Source organism: Macrobrachium nipponense, chromosome 42 (assembly GCF_015104395.2).
Source record: "Macrobrachium nipponense isolate FS-2020 chromosome 42, ASM1510439v2, whole genome shotgun sequence".
NCBI classification, from domain to species: domain Eukaryota; kingdom Metazoa; phylum Arthropoda; class Malacostraca; order Decapoda; family Palaemonidae; genus Macrobrachium; species Macrobrachium nipponense.
The window spans coordinates 15,565,714-15,584,121 of record NC_061103.1 but is presented as its reverse complement, the minus strand read 5'-3'; the positions used below and the strand labels follow the sequence as shown (position 1 = coordinate 15,584,121).

Sequence of the window (18,408 nt, the reverse complement as noted above, 5' to 3'; positions counted from 1 at the left end):
TAGGTGGCCATAAAAAAAAACCAAAAAACCAAGAAAACAAATAATTAAGGGTCACTATAGGAATTTTTTTGCCCACACCAGTACCCACTCTTTTCACGACCTTGTGTGAGAGAGGTCCCCGTTAATTTCCAGGTACTGGAAGACTGTTTCCTTGTTCTTCACTCTGGTGGGGTCAAATACTAACTGATGACTTTTTTTTCTTTCTTTTTTTTACCTAAACCTCAGTCAGATCAGGCACGTGACGTCATGCGCCGGATTGTCTCATTTTGGTCAGAGGCGGTGTAACCCTGTACTCTATTAATCCGGATAAAGATATTTGTCAGTACTTATGAAGTCAGTTCGTAACACAGGCTCCCAGGGAGACAAGGAAATTCACCCGTTGGTGACATCTTGCTGACACGTGTCAGGCCTTTGGATAAAAATTGGCTCTTGTGCCTTGAAGCACAGTACTCGCATAATGTAGATTCCATCCAGACTGATATCTGAGTAGGAGAAACATAGTTATGCTCTGCATATCCCAAGATTGTTGTATTACTATTTTACATGTGATTTTGCTGAAGACAAAGGTCGATATCTGGTCGCCAAGAGATAAACAAGTTTTTACCAGTTGAAGTGGAGGGAAATATTCTCAGCATAAAAACCGTTGTGGTTGACAATGCATTATACATGTTTTATATATCCCGAGGGAGGACTGATCATGGTATTGGAATTATCAGGCTGGGTGCAGATGGCTTTGAGTTAGTAACATGAGGTTTGGGGAAGTGGTGGTGGGAAGATTTAGAGATAGTTCGTCTCTCGGCACAGCGATTTGGTACCAACCAATTTTCATTCCATACCATTTGGTAACGGGCTTTTACCCGTTTTCTAAAAGTTTTCTAAGCTTCAGGTTCAAGACTGCTTATGCAAACTAACTTAATTTGCAATTAACCTCAACTATCAATGCACTTTGTCCTAACAAGCAACTTATGGCATGCATGAAAACAGTTTAATTTATTAAAAAAGAACCAGTAGTAGACGCACTTGAATTATCAGTGGTTTTAGAAAAACGACTCCGATCGTTGTGCAGAAATGATTTGAATTAAAAGCCAAGAATCTTTGGGAAAGAATGATGATTATCTAATGATCCAGTAACAAACGGCTGCCTAAAGAACTAGCTCAAGTCAATATGTTTGAAAAGTACATAGTACACATATTTGTCTTCAAAATAAAGGAGGATTATTTATACAGAAACTTTAGGCAAGGAAGTCCATGGAATGACTAATTCGGAGCTACCTCTCCATCGGTTGCAATGGGAGTTCTTCATGCAGTTTACAGAAATTTGGAAATTAATAATACATGGGCTGTGTGAAATAAAGAAAGTGATACAAGCGCAGATGTTTTTTCAGGAGGGCGTAGATCTCCATAAATTTATTATTACCACACTGCAGTTCTACATTATGTCTGGAGAAGTTCTCAAAGAGGTTATCAAACAGTTTGTAGGAAGTTCAGACAGTTCCCCTAAGTGGAAAATTTTTTCTTTGAATATGAGGAGGACACTGTTGCCCGATTTCTTGCCTATCTTGTCAAGGTCGCCATTTGTGACAACCGCTTTTGTCCGATTCAATATTTTTATCATGTTTTGACTTGGTTCAGATCCTGTCACGGTTGTTGAATGGTAACGACCACCTTTGACCGTTACAATATTTTATTTTGATAGTATTTTGAGCTTGTTCTTTTCACCTTTCCAGATCTGGGCCTCAGTGGTTTATATTCCAAAGGGCTGAATCACATAGTAAAACCGACAAAATAGATACTCAAAAAGAAATGAAAGATATTACGTAATAACCAAACAATCTATTGCAAAAGATAAACCTATTAAAGGGCCATTCCCTAAATACCTAAGTATTTAAGGGAATAGATATGACACTTAACAATACTCTTAACAGTAAAATGATGACCCTATATGCATATTTAAAATTCCAGACAAGACCTCCTTCCAATGGATTTATGGCAAGAAAATGACAGTGCGACTGAAAACAGTTCATCTTACATTTCGGCAGAAGTTACATTACTAATGCCAGTAAGAAAACAAAGACGAGCAGCTGCTTTATGTCATTGGGATAGATGGATTATAAGGCCCCGTCCACACGGTCGAGCTTTGGTCGACGAACTTTGTCCAATGTGACGTCAGAAGCGTAGAAAACAGCCGAGAAAAGTCAGAAACTTTGCCGCGGTTTCTCCGCTTCTGACATCACATCGAACAAAGTTCGTCGAGCAAAGCTCGTCCGTGTGGTACGGGGACCTTACAATCATTTTTCAGGCGTTACAAATGGATCGTTTGCTTCTTAAACTTGTGGTATTTAGATGGTGGAATATTTTAGAATATTTGATTATCATTACTGTGAACTGGGAGTTTGCATTAAAATACCTTTCACTGACCTTTTGGACAGTTCCAATTTTTTCACTGACGATTGTGGATTTTAACATTCTCCTTCAGTGTAGACGAATATTTTGGAATATTCCATTGCACTTTTGGGCTATGTTAACGTTTGGCTAACCATAATCATTCTGTCAAACCAACATCAATAATTAACAACTGCTTCGCAGTTGGTAAACACAAGCTTTAGTTTATTTTCAAATGTAAGTTAAGATAAGAACTCCCAGTGATTCATATCTACAAAATAAGTGTATTATTGGAGTTGAGAGGATTTGCAACGTTGATACTTTCAACATTAGGGAATTTTATTTTGTTCTTAAAATTCGCATAATTGTTGTTAGCAAACCTTTGCATTGATTTTTTATGGCTTCCTGATAATAAATATAGGTTAGATGAAGTGTGAAAGTAGCTGATATATAGACTTAAATTTCCTTCCCTAATATTAGCCTCAAGAGCACTGGATGACAGTCGAACTCTAAGGAAACAATTGCAAGAATTGCAAGCAATTACTGTCTCCACCGAAGCATCGTTTCCCTCACCGCTAGAGGTCACGCAGAAATACCTAATGCCATGTCTTTTTCAATCCCAAAAGCTGCATTGTTTTCTAGATATTTGATTTCCAAATTAAATGTGCCATTTTTTTCGGAATATTCATTATCAAACTCAGATTAATGAGTGAAGCGATTAGCTCACGTTTGATAGGGCCGTGGATTGCTCCCGTCGTACTACCTATCAGTGATCACCGGCTTCCAAAGGAGGTCAAGAGGAAAAAGCGTAGAATTAGCGACATTATTATTTGCTGGAAAACTGAACGCCTATACCTTTCGGACCCACCCCTTTCAAAGGGGAAGTTTTGGTATTTATATATATATATATATATATATATATATATATATATATATATATATATATATATATATATATATATATATATATATATATATATATATATATATATATATATTGTGTGTGTTCCGAAGATGTATTAATTACACGAAAATACTTACACCACATCTTTATTTTCAAGCTTTCACTGTGGCATCAGCTGATAAATAAATATATATATATATATAATATATATATATATGTATATATATATATATATTATATTATTTATATATTTATTTATATATTTATTTATTATATATTATATATATATATAATTATTATTATATATATTAATATATATATATATATATATATATTATATATACATTATAATAAATATAAATAAATAAATAAATATAAATATATAAATTATAAATATATTAATATATTTATATAATATTATATATTGTATATATATTATTATATATATTATATAATATTATATATATCTATATATATATATATATATATATATATATATATATATATATAAATAGAAGAATCAATGGGGTAGAAGACCCGCCCAACATCCAGGTTTAAGAGGTAAAGGCATGTCTTTCACAGGTATCGTATATTACACCGACGTTTCACATCACATGATGCATCCTCAAGGCTGTAAATTATATATTATGAATACTAAAACATCACTCACTCATACAAAAAATCTAAAAAAAGCACAACAAATATTTGACATTTACAAATACAAATTAAAACGAGAACTCGAAAGGAACGCCTACCAAGGTAAGAGTTAAAAAGTGACTAAAAAGGCTGAGAGAAAATTAACATAAGAAGATGACTAAACAGAACGTGGAGAGTAAACAAACAGGCAGTTATGCTAAAAACAGTTGCGTGGAACAAGCAATTAAGCTAAAAAACATTTGTGTAGACGACGATTGGGTGTTTAGTGTTGGTACATTGGTCTTTATAAGAAGGGATTCAAGCACCATCAACTCGTCGTCTCTACTTGCTGATGCAATAATCTTAAAATTATTGATGTCCAAGAGGGCACCACAAATCTGAGAGTGATTCCGAATATTAGATAATTCGGGATTGGAAAATCTGCATCCTGTCATAAGCTGACACCTTAATGCTCAACACCCTAATATTAAGATTACAGTAGAGAAAGAAACTCACAATTCTATCATTTCTCGATGCACGTGTCACTAGGGATGATGCTGGGTTTCAAACCAGCATTCATCGGAAAAATACTTTTACAGGGTTGGGCACCAATTTTGATAGTTCATGCAATTTAACTTTCAAGTTAAATTCTCTCTCTACCCTCCTCCACAGGGCATACTCTCTGACTTCCACTTGGTCAGCTTTTCATAAAGAAGTGGAGTTCTTGGGAAATTTTTTTCCGCAATAATTGTTTTCCATCCCACTATTTCCATAGAGTCCTTAATAAGCTCCTAAGCACTAAAATGAAACCGCCTATTCCCATATATACTGCTCCAAAATTTTGTATTTATGCTAAGTTCCCTTTCCTTCACGATAAAAGCTTTAAAAAGAAATTCATGAATTTAATTCATAATGAATTGCCAGCAGTTAATTTGAAGTTGATCCCACGAAATCCTCTAAGTATACGTTCTTTTTTTAGAGTGAAGGACAGACTGAGCCCTTCCTTCACATCCAACATTGTTTATAAATATACCTGTTCCAGATGTAGTCTGGGAACTTACGTTGGATGTACAGGAGGCTTCTCAGGGTCCGTTTCTGCTCCCATCAAGGTATCAGCTTTTTGACAGGATACAGATTGTCCAATCCCGAATTATCTAATATTCGGAATCACTCTCAGATTTGTGGTGCCCGCTTGGACATCAATAATTTTAAGATTATTGGATCAGCAAGTAAAGACGACGAGTTGATGGTGCTGGAGTCCCTCCTTATAAAGACCAATGTACCAACACTAAACACCCAATCGTCATCCAGACAACTGTTTTTAGCATAACTGCCTGTTCCACGCAACTGTTTTTAGCATAACTGCCTGTTTGTTTACTCTCCACGTTCTGTTTAGTCATCTTCTTATGTTAATTTTCTCTCAGCCTTTTTAGTCACTTTTTAACTCCTACCTTGGTAGGCGTTTCTTTCGAGTTCTCGTTTTAATTTGTATTTGTATATGTCAAATATTTCTTGTGCTTTTTTTTTTAGATTTTTTTATATGAGTGAGTCATGTTTTAGTATTCATAATATATAATTTACAGCCTTGAGGATGCATCATGTGATGTGAAACGTTGGTGTAATAAACGATACTTGTGAAAGACATGCCTTTACCTCTTCAAACCCGCTTAATATATATTTATTTATTATATTATATATATCTATATCTATATATATATATATATATATATATATATTTATTTATTAATGTATGTCTATGTATGGGTATGTATATATATATATATATATATATAAATATATATATATATATATATATATATATATATGCGTGTGTGGGTATATTTTGTCCGTATAATGGTCAAGTGTCAATGTGTTCCATGATGGCTGCTCCCTTCTCTCCTTTGATTACATTAGGAAGGATTCCTTCCCTCCTGATATTATGTGTTCCATTGATTTGAAGGATAATAGAACTTAGCTTTCAGAATAGTATCTCAGATTTCACATGGACACTTCAACCACGCAGAAGGGAGATCCCCACCTACTTACCACCCTATTTTATTTGTCTTCCTGTCGTTATGTTTGTCTTTGGTGACGCTTTGTTCCTATTCATCTTGATCACCGTCGTTTTACTTTCCAGATGTTGTGCCCTTGAGAGCGTCTACTTGTTAAGCTGTCCTGTATAACTGCATTTTATAAACATTAAGGTATCATTTGTGATTCCATTAAACTTTTCGGGTGCCCTCTGAAGTGTAAATTAAAGATACCGTAATTGGCTGGTGACGTATAAAAGATAACGTAAGTCGCTTATGACGTATGAAAGATAACGCAAGTGGCTGGTGACGCATAAAAGTTAAGTAAATGGCTGGTGACTGTAAAAGATAGCGAAGTGGCTGGTGACATCGTTGGCATTTCATTTTTTGTCTCATAATTTGTCTTTCCTACTCGATTGTTAATATGTAGTTGATAAATAAAACGTTTTTAAGATGTAATTGATAAATAAAACGGTTTTTAAGATGTACTTGATAAATAAAACGGTTTTTAAGATGTAGTTGATAAATAAAACGGTTTTTAAGATGTAATTGATAAATAAAACGGGTTTTAAGATGTAGTTGATAGATAAAACGGCTTTTAAGATGTAGTTGATAAATAAAACGGTTTTTAAGATGTAGTTGATAAATAAAACGGTTTTTAAGATGTAGTTGATAAATAAAACGGTTAAGTGTAAATTGAAAAATAAAACAGTTTTTAGATGTAGTTGATAATAAAACGGTTTTTAAGATGTAGTTGATAAATAAAACGGTTTTTAGATGTAATTGATAAATAAAACGGTTTTTAAGATGTAGTTGATAAATAAAACGGTTTTTAAGATGTAGTTGATAAATAAAACGGTTTTTAAGATGTAATTGATAAATAAAACGGTTTTTAAGATGTAGTTGATAAATAAACGGTTTTTTTTTAAGAATGATTGTAAATAAAACGGTTTTTTAAGATGTATTGAATAAATAAATGGAAGATGTAGTTGAAAATAAAAACGGTTTTTAAGATGTAAGTTGATAAATAAAACAAAACGGTTTTTAAGATGTAGTTTGAAATATAAAACGGTTTTTAAGATGTAGTTGATAAATAAAACGGTTTTTAAGATGTAGTTGATAAATAAAACGGTTTTTAAGATGTAGTTGATAAATAAAACAGTTTTTAAGATGTAGTTGATAAAATACGTTGTAAAAGGAGTATTTGATAAAATAAAACGGTTATTAAGATGTTTTTAGTAGTTGATAAATAAAACGCTTGTAAGAATGTAGTTGATCAAATAAAACTGAAATCTTGAGTTCAGGGGAGGAAAATTAGTGTCCTGTCTTGTTTTTCAAACGCCATCTTGCCTTGCCATATCATTCTAGGTCTTCTTTTTGACTCCTTGAACGGAATTTTACTTATTTTACATTTTCTTCTCCTTTCCCTTCAGTCCTTTGTATGTTGTTAACAAAGAGCTTAATGGCATTCATAAGGTCTTACGACTGGCTATGTCCAACGACACCAAAAAAAGTGGGAAATGAAGCATGAATGACAAACTTCCCCTCATCGATTTATTTCCTAAAGTTGCTAGTCGCTGTTGGTTATATTTTGGAGAGTCACACAACACATTTTTGGCTGTTTTCACCACTTTGCACTCTGAGCATTCGGGAGGAGGGCCTACTGGCTGTTCATTAAGTGTCCGTGTGTACAAACTAACGGGTATGGCCTATTCGAATTTGTTTCGAAGATGCGTCACAATTGTGTGGGTTTTCCTTTCTCTCTCTCTCTCTCCCTCTCTCTCTCTGATATGACGAACTCCATCTTAATGAATGAAAGCAATGCTCTCTCTGACTTTGTTGTCAGCGTCAGGAACATCAAAAGTAACCATGAGCTAAAATGACCTCGAGACATAAGCTTTTAGTCCGTCCAGTGACAAGCAGCCGATACCACTACGAAAATTCATGCAATCGTTCAACTTTGAACTCATCATCTGTTTCAGTCTGTATTAAACTTCGCTATTGTTTACCTAATGAGCATCTGTTCTAGTCAAGAGCGATTAGCGACGGTAAGCTAGGGTTTGAGTGAGAAGTTAAAAGGGTTATAAGAGATTTATTTATAAGGGTTTATAACAGATTGATATACAAATATATTGGATTAAATGGATATAAAAAAAATACTTGCGGGAAAAAAGCTACTGATATTTTTTGTCAAGGTATTAGATGTTTTGAGAGATGTTCATATCAGTGGCAAATGTTGTTATTGCTATATATATCAATTCCACTTAATTATGAGACCTTTGTCATCGAAGGATCATAGAATGAATGAATCCAAATCTAGTAAACAATTCAACAGGAAGCTGCATTTTCGAATGGGCTTTAAGTTTCCTGAAACAAAATTCCTATTATTTGGCCAGGTAGGGGAGCTGTAAACATATTTGTTGTGAAGACATTAGCATGCAAATACCCAAAACGCGCTCTCTCTCTCTCTCTCTCTCGCGCGCGCACACACACACACACAGTATCATCCACAATTTGTACCAGGTCACTCAAATAATACAGGTTTTCTCTATTGTGGGATGGTTTCAAGTTTCAGAAAACGGATTCAAAGATATGCGACGAGATTTAGGGTGATGAGGATATTTTGACGTAATTTAGGTTTCTTATACCATTTGGGTACACATGCTTTCGGAAATGCAAAACGTGTCCATACATCTATTAATGGGTAAGAATTACAATGTAAGCCTAGAGTAATTCAATATCAGCAAATTAAATCCGTAAAGATTGGTAATTATAGAAAGTATACTATGGGCAACCTCTCTGAAATGAGTTTTGAGTGAAGACGTATAAATTCACATTTTCCTTTTGGGTCAAAATGTTGTTTTAGTTCTCTTCATGATGTATGCAGTCGACGTATGTGCGTCAATACATACTATTTGTCTATGTAAATTGAACGAGATTTTCTATAGATTTTACGCTCGAAAAATTATTAGGGCCAAGAGTAAATGTGATTTAGCAAAAAAAAAAAAAAAAATCCAAGTCTCATGTAACACATAAAAGCAGCTCGAGAAGGTGGTTCTGTTTTGTGAACAGTGAATTATTTAAAAAATCTAAGTCTCTTGGCACACTTATAAAAGTAGTTCGAGAAGATGATCCTTCCCTTTGATTTATAATAGGAGGTGACTCCGCATAGATTGAAGAATTCCTCTGCTCCTGTTTGTCTGCTATGGATGCCCATCCACCCGTTATAGGATCTGAAGAAGGTTGACGTGCTGGGAATGGACTATCACAATTATCTTTTGGAGAAATATGAGATGGTAAACCATCCAATTATTGACCTAGTCACATCCTCGACCTAAAGAAACATTGAACGAGGTCAGTTACACACTGTAATTATCATCGTATCGTTATGCAAGCAGCATTAGCAGAAAATTTATTTACCTTGCTATTTATCGAGTGGTAAGAGTCCTTTGTAAACTTAAGCAAAGGCTTTGTTGACAAGAAAGTCTTCAGTTAGATTTTGACTTCGGAAATTATTTTAAACTTTTCATGCCGACTTGTAAATGCCTAAATGCATGTTTGTATTATTTCAGTTGTATTGTGTATGTATGTATATGCGTGCACAGACACACTTGCACGACACATACATATATTATATATATATATTATATATATATATATATATATATATATATATATATTCGAGGATGGATGAACCTCGTTTTTATTTAGTAAACGTGTAACTCGAGCGTCAGGCAAACCAACACACAAATCTCTCTCTCTCTCTCTAAGCAACCGGCGGCTCGCGACTCTTCTTTCTCTCTCTCTCCTACCAATCTTTCTCTCCATTCTGTCAGGAAATCAAAATGAGAGAGTTGCATTATAAAAATACATTTATTTAACAATGAAAAATAGTAAATCAATCAGGTCTCACAGACTAACTTGATTCAGAATTAAACCCTAAAAAACCCCAACATTTAAAATGTCTAAAAAGTAATGGTCACAACAAATGTCTATTCTCCCATCGGGACTCCCTAGGTCCCCCCACATGGTTCCGCCAGAGCCGTCTGTTTCAAAGACACGAGAACACCTCATAAGTACACACATAAGCTTAACAACAAAGATTAAAGATTGGATATTCTCATAGATGTTAAACAGACAACAAGCCACTCTTTGGCTAAAATAGTATAAGACTCACCCAAGCAGCCGGAATATTTCACACACAAAGTTCAGATAAACTTTCGCAGAGCTCCTTCGGCATCCTGCCTTTCTTCCAAAGACGCACCTATGCCAAGTCCCTATCGAATTGGGCTATGATACATTATCAATAGAAGAGGCGCACATGCACATACGAACGCACACTTGGCTAACGCCTCATATTACTGGCTACAACCAGTTTCCCAAAGGCACTTTGAGAAGAGCTCATGAACTGTCGTACATTGACTTGTCTACTATGCAGTTTTACATCACGCCGCCCCACAGAAATCATTTGTCGGCTTTTCTCGGGTCGTTGCTTCGGCATTCCAATAGGTTACAGCAAACCTATTGGCAATATATCATTAATTATAACCCTGGGAGTAACATATATATATATATATATATATATATATATATATATATATATATATATATATATATATATCGTATATATATATATATGTATATATTATACATGTATTCTTCGACCTTATTAGTCCCACTGTATAGCAGGGTCAGCCACTCGAGTCAACTCTCTCCTTCTCTTTCTTTTCCTTGCATCTTCATCCCCCAGTCCCACCTCACCCATATCCCTCCTCACCACATCCATCCATCCATCTGATCCACTGAGCCCAACACTCATCCTTCCTATCACTGACATGTTCTTAGGTCTTTCTTGATTGGTTCCACCTTCTCTCTTCTCATTTACTTGGCCATAGTATCTCAGGTGAGCTTCCCTAGTCTCCCCCTTTACATTACATATACCACACATTCTTCTTATCTTGACTCTCCTTCCTTTCCAGTCCATCTCACCCTCCTCATCTCAGTTATTTCCCTCCTCTTTCCTGCCAAGTGGCCAAGTTTCTGGCCCATGTAATGGTACAGGCCTGATGACTCTCTTAAAAATGTTCATTTTGAGCCTTAATGGCATTTTCTTGTCTAAAACAACTCCAGTTACTTCTCTCCATTTTTGTTATGCTTCTTTTATTCTCTGTCTCATAGCTTTCTCAGTACCTCCCTCCTCTTTACGATCCCAAGTAGTTAAACTCATCGTTCTGTTTTAGCACTGTGCCATCTTCCACTTGGATGTTTACTTCTTCGTGTCCTTCTTTACTTCTAAATATTATCTCTGTCTTTCCAATATTCACTTTTAGTCATTTCCTTGCTAGGGCTCCTTTCCGTGCTAAAAGCCTTTCTTGTAGTTCTTCTTCTGTGTCTGCTACAATGACTAAATCATCAGAAAACATCAGTTCCCACCTTTTTTCGCTGCTCCTTAATTCTGATGTCAAAGTATCTATAATGACGAGGAACAAGAATGGACTCAGAGCTGATCCCTGATGGAGGCCAACCTCCACAGTGAATGCCCCAGTCTCCCCATTTTTGTCTGTACAGTGCTTATTGCCCCCTCACACATCATCATCACTACCCCTACCAACTTCTGTGGTAATCCTCTTTTTCCTCAAACACCAATAGGCTACTCTTTGGTACCCTATCATGCTCCTTTTCAAGATCCACAAAACACACGAAACTTGGCTTCCTTCCAGATACTTCTTTGGACTGGTCTTACTATGAAAATACCATCCACTGTGCTCTTTTCTTTCATAAACCCAAACGGCTGCTTGTGTATATCTATCATCTCTTTCAACCTTCCTTTTACTATTCTTTCTAGTATCTTGAATACCTGCTCCAAAAGCTTTATTCCTCTGTATTTTCTCCAGTTTAGCACATCTCCTTTTTGTTTATGCATTTTAATCATCCAACTATCGTTCCAGTCCCTTGGCATTTCCTCTACATCCCAGATGTTTTCCATTATTGTGTGCACCCACTCTTTGCCTAGATTTCCCAATGCTTTAATCATTTCTATTGTTACCTCTGACCTTCCCACAGTATTTACTTTTCCTTTCTTTATATCCTCGACTTCACCCTCTCTGATGTTTGCTATTGGTCTTCCTACTGGAGGAACATTTTCCAGTGCTTTACACTCATTCCCAGTGTTCAATAGTTGTGAGAAAATATATATACATGAGGCAACAAAACTAAGGTAGCAAATGGGTGAGTTGTGTGTGGCTTCTCTTCTAAGTCTTACTTGGGATTCTCTCTCGCAGGAACACAAGGTAGCTTTCGCTTAGGAGTAGCGGGAAAATGAAGAATAAGAATGAATGTTAGAGTTCTATATCACCACTTAAAGGTGTTACACTTTCCACCCAAGATAGCAGGCAGCTACAGAGTCTGTTTTGCTAAAGCCCTGTGGCTACAAAGCGCTGAACGGTCCTAGTTAACCCAGTGAATGGCAGATTTTCCTAAAATTTACAAATCAATAAATTTATCATTACGAGAGTGCACTGAAGTCACGTCACAGGAGTTTTCCCCAGTTTTGAGAGAGAACGAAACTATAGTGCTTTGCAATACTCGTGCTCAAACTAGCGATTAATTGTGAAGAATCACTTGAGTCGACTGCATAAAGTGAGCCATGGCCTATGATTTTCAGGTTGTAAACTAAGGGCAGCGAAATATTTAGTGCTGTTGTAAATACATATAGGTTACTTTAGGACAAGTTCTTTTCATTTATGAGTGTCTGAGGTATTCTAAGTCATCTTCGTTACAGTTTATGTTAAGATATTACTTAAAACAATAGAAATGTAACTGACACTGATAAATAATGAGGTTATTGGTAGATACCATTACGAGAAATATAAAACAGAACAAACTGTTAATGTATAGATGAAGGATGGTTAAATGTTCTGTTGCTTTGAGTTTCGACGAGCCAGTAGTGTCTTGCAATGAGCCCGCATGACGTCATTGTGTAGCCAATCTGTCATAAGTGGGCCCTGCTCGCGCTCTGCTCCCTTTCTTTCACACCGAATCTCTCTCTCTTTTAAGCATCACAAACATGTCATACTTTGAGTGGACACAATTTCGTCATATTCTTTTTTCATACAGGTGTATTCATCGTATGTATATTCATCCATAAGCATTCTTAGTGGCCTTCGAATCAACTGCTGACACGTAGATCTTGAACACATCGTGGTTGCTTTACCCCTAAAGATTGCAAGCATTCTTCTCGGATCAGTGATGTCAACTAAGCTTCTCTGATCACCGTCGATTGTTCTTTGAAGGATACAGTTTCTCGCGGCCTGGTGATGTCGTCCAAGCATTTCTCGAATCGCTGCTATGGACTAAACGTTTCTTACATCACTACTCACTGCCATTAACCCTTTGCGCGCTCATCACAAAAATCCCTCTCTTTCACATGATCCCCTTCGCAGTCTCGAATGTCGTTCCAGTGACTCGATTCCAATCACTCACTGCCAAGTATCTTTAGAAAAACATGCAAACACTCGATACCCGAGATGCTCGTTACACACACACACACACACACACACACACACACACACACATATATATTATATATATATATATATATATATATTATATATATATATATGTTATTCATTGTGAACTTGAAAATGTAGAATATACGACGAAAGTAGTATATTCTACATATCTTTCTATCGTGGATGTAAGGATGTTCTCAAGTACGTGTTCCTTCGTGCTTCATTGATATATAATATATATTATATATATTTATAATAATATATATATATATAATATATAATATATATATAGATATATATATATATATATATATATATACTGAAATGATAAACATATGAATTTATAAACCTGAAAGTGTGCATGAATAGTGGTCCAGTTTTGACCCACAAAAGAGGTACTCTCATATATTTAATTGGTATAGTATATTGTATTATACTCTGCACACAGCACTTCTGTGTCAAATGGGGAGCGTATTGTCATACAACTTCGGCCACTTGAACGGCCTTCGTCGAAGTGACATTCTCTTGGTTATTTATATTGAATGAAATAGAAAACAAATGCCCTGAATGTTAAACTGAATTCAGTCCCAGTCGGATGCACTGTCAACGCATCAACAATAAATAATCTCTGCCATGCCTATGATACGGCTCTAATCTCCCCATCAGGGCAGTCTTCTGCGTCTAATCTCCAGATGAATTTGACATCTGATACAGTAACACAAAAATCCAGTGCATTTCGCTGCTCCTGACATCACTTACGCACATTGGAGAGTCACAAAATATTTTTTGGAAATCGTCGCCATGGATTCCCGAATCTGTGGCATAGCATCACGGAGGACCTAAAAGATAGGCAATCTGTGCGTGGCTGGCTGGGTAAGTGACTGTAAGGAGGTTGTCCTTATTCTCAAACACCAAAATACTGTACTTCTGCTCTTACTCTTGTAGCATGGTTCCTTCCTCCATTACTGCCCCGTGATGCAGAGGTGGGGGTTTATGCCGTCAGTGCACCTTATGCGGTGTACTTTAGGCATTACTTAAGGTTCTCTTCAGCGTCCTTTCGGCCCTTCGCTGCAGCCCCTTTCATTTTTTTTAACTGTACCTCCGTTTATATTTTGTCTTCCCCGTAGGGGGGTAGTACCATCAATCCACATCATTACTTAAGGTTTTTTTGCAGCGTCCCTTCGACCACTAGCTGCAACTACTTTCATTCCTTTTACTGTAGCTCCGTTCATATTCTCTTTCCTACATCTTACTGTCCATCCTCTCCTAACAATTGTTTCATTGCGCAACTGCGAGGATTTCTTCCAGTTACACCTTTATGACCACTTATGCTTTCAATTCTCCCTTTCAGTTTTGTTTGACCTCATGGTTCCCAGCCCAGATTCTATATTCCAGTTTCAATTTCTCTATCGCTGTCGTTTGCAGTGACATTGTAAGGTTCCTAGGGAACACGCTTCGCTATCATTCTGCTATCATGTTCATACAAAAACTGCCTAGGGCGTGAAGAAATCATTCTTTGTGCGTTGCTTGGTTAACCTGATCACCCAGTTAAGAGATTGTAGAAATCTTCTTAATGGTAATCTCCTTATCCAAAACACCTTAATCAGTAGGTGACCTGAATTAAGCGAAAGACGTGATAATGAGATTTTTCATACATAATTGATGCTTACCTTTTTCACATAATGGATAACAACAGATTTTGTTCAGGATGGTCAATATTAGTTTTTTCTTATTTGTACTGTACCACTGTATTTATCTGTTTTAACTAATTTTTATCTGTTTTCTCTGATTTTGGTATTACTATCGATGCTGACGTTGCTGCTATTTTCATTACTTAGAAATATTGTAGCTTCTCTACTGTCTCCTACTCATTTACCAACGTTACCAAACCCTTCGCTATCTATATATATATATATATATATATATATATATATATATATTATATATATAGATATAATGATAGCGATGGGTTTGGTAACATTGTTAAATGAGTAGGAGACAGTAGAGATGCTACAATATATATATATATATATATATATATATATATATATATATATATTATATATATATATAAGTGTGTTTATGTATATATATATATATATATATATATATATATATATATATATATATATGCGTGTGTGTGTGTGTGTGCGCGCGCGTGTGTGTGTGTAAAGTTAAAGAAGCAATGAGATCACCGAATAATCTTTTCGGAAAAGATTTTGCTTGACGGAAGGTAAACGATTTTTACGTCATGTTATCTGAATTCTCTTCTCCAAGTTATTTTCGGTTTTGGGTTTTAAAAAGTGCACCAGATCAGAAGTTCTTTCTCTGAATAGCGATCGTAAATGTATCGATCGAGCATTAAAAGTAGCAGCTGCTACAGCTATAAAAAAAAAAAAAAAAAAAAAAAAATCGCTATGCGGCTGCTAGGAAGCACTCGGCAATGATGTCGTAAATAAGCTATTCACGTCCATAGCGCATCAGTGGCGTGATCGGTATGGTCTTGGCCTGCCGAGACCTCGGTGGCCTCGAGTTCGATTCTCGGGCATTCCATTGAGGGGTCAGAGATGTGTATTTCTGGTGATAGAAGTTCACTCTTGACGTGGTTCGTAAGTCACGTAAAGCCGTTGGTCCCGTTGCTGAATAACCACTGGTTCCATGCAACGTAAATACACCAAACAAACAAACAAATATTTCCATTGTTTGATTCTGGAGCCAAGGTAGGGAGGGTTAGGTTCATCTGGTTATCTGGTTTTCAGCTTCACCTCCAGAATGATCACCCAAGAGACATAACAGTGCGATATTGTAGGAAGTAATTGCTGGCATGATGAAGAGGCACCCTTTAGAGGGTAGTGCCGTCAGTGCTACACCTCATGCGGTACACTGTAGGCATTACTGAAGGTTCTTTACAACGTCCCTTCAGCCCCTAGCTGCAACCCCCTTTCTTTCCTTTTACTGTGCCTCCGTTCATATTATTTTTCTTCCATCTTACTTCCCACAGTCTCCTAACAATTGATTCACAGTGCAACTGCGAGGTTTTCCTCCTGTTACCCCTTAACATCCTTTTTTCTTTTTCCGTTTCAGCGATGAATGACCTCGTAGGTCCCAGAGCTTGGCCTTTGGCCTAAATTCCGAATGATATTCTGTTCTGATGCTGAGTCACATCTGCTCTGCTCTCTCTCTCTCTCTCTCTCATATTCTCGAGAGATAGAGTTAAGTCTATCTTAGTTTAACCAGACCACTGAGCTGATCAACAGCTCTCCTGGTGCTGACCCGAAGGATTAGATATTTTTATGTGTTTAGGAGCCAATTGATCACCTAGCAACGGGACCTACAGCTTATTGTAGGTTCCGAAACAAATTATATCGAGAAATGAATTTCTATCGCCAGAAATAAATTCCTCTGAGCCGAGAATCGAACTTCGGACCACCGGATTGGCAGTCGAGAGCGAAAACCACTCGTCCAATTAGGAACTGAGAGAGAGAGAGAGAGAGCTACCTTTGTGGCTCTCTTTCCTGGTCAGACAGTGTTCGCTAGCAGCATCGTGCAGCGCACTCCTTGCAACTTCATGCTTTGAGGATATGCAATAAGGTTTTCCAAAGTCCCTCGAGGGAATTGAAAAATTGATAAAAAGGGGACTCAGAATCATCAGAGCATCATTACTCAAAGATTGTCTAGGTCCTGTGAAGTCACTTTATTTTGCTATGAAAGCTATTTAAAAGTTTCCCATCATTAAGGGATGGATCAAGTGAACTAGATCAAATATGAAAGAGATGAGGCTGTTCTATTTTATTGTAGTTTGGTTTCCAAGTTATGATTTCGCACAGCAAAGTGTTGATGATTAAACTGGAAAAGATTGTCTGCAAATGCTGTGTTTTATCTTTATTATTAGTCAAGTAGTCAATCAAGTGATACTGAAGTCGCCAGCTATATGTACTCTCTGGATGTATTATTATCCATGATTTGTTTTAACTGCTACTACTCATGCTGCTGCTACAACGAGTGGTTTATTATTATTATTATTATTATTATTATTATTATTATTATTATTATTATTATTATTATTATTATTATTATTATTATTTCAGAGAGGGAAAGGAAAAAAGAGATGAATAGTAACATGGAAATGAGTACCATTGAGGTTCCAACTGTGGATGGGATTAAGAGGAAAGAGGACGAGGTCTCCCATACTGAACCGATTTCTTTCCAATATTTCCTGGATCTGGTAGGAACTAGTGGACCCTGGAACTATCTGGTTTTCCTACTTTGTGCTACATGTAAGTATTACAAGCTTTCATTGTTGCCTGTTAGAGGAACAGTGGAAAGCTAACTAAACTCTTTTTTCTTTTTTTTTTCCATCTGTCCACCCGCCTGTGGTGTTTGCGTATGGTAACACTGCGTCCCGGGCTTTAGATAGTTAGTTACGCTGTGCAAGTTTTAGGTAAATAAAAGGATATCTGGGTGCACATTTGCAACTGAAAAGTGTTTTAATAATTTACTGTACACGAATTAGACCGTTAATATTCGAAATAGGATGTTATTATTATTGTTGAATGTAAGCTGAATGTAGCTATCTAAAGCCCGGGGCGCAGTGTTACCATACGCAAACACCACAAGCGGTGGACAGATATGAAAAAAACCGAGTATAGTGCCTCTTTTTTTTTTTCTTTTTTTTTCATTCGTAGGGTAATTTATTCATTTTCGCAGGTTTTCTAGTTTTATGTAGTTTGTGGTTTGTTGAATATCTGTATAATCTATCTCCAGTTTTGTATGTTGTGCCATGTATGAAGATAATATCAAAAGTCATATCTTTTGATGAAGTATATTTGCAAATCCATAGCTTCAAGTATGCATGTACACTAAACTTAAACAGAGATATATATGAATAGTTATGTATATACATCCGTTTGTGTGCATAATTATCCACCTGTTAGTCATACTCATT

At 36.2% G+C, this 18,408-nt stretch overlaps 2 protein-coding genes across 3 annotated transcripts in view; one reads left to right on the top strand and one right to left on the bottom strand.

Moving 5' to 3' along the window:
• LOC135213277 (beta-alanine transporter-like) overlaps positions 1-18,408 on the bottom strand; it is a gene marked incomplete in the record, with an annotated part of 366,068 nt that overhangs the window by 161,550 nt on the left and 186,110 nt on the right.
• LOC135212982 (solute carrier family 22 member 7-like) overlaps positions 17,554-18,408 on the top strand; it is a 13,487-nt gene continuing 12,632 nt past the window's right edge. For both annotated transcript variants that reach the window (XM_064246756.1, XM_064246755.1), the window contains exon 1: positions 17,554-17,740. In XM_064246756.1, coding sequence (XP_064102826.1) covers positions 17,572-17,740 — 169 coding nt within the window. In that variant the 5' untranslated portion in view covers positions 17,554-17,571. The remainder of the gene's footprint in view (positions 17,741-18,408) is intronic.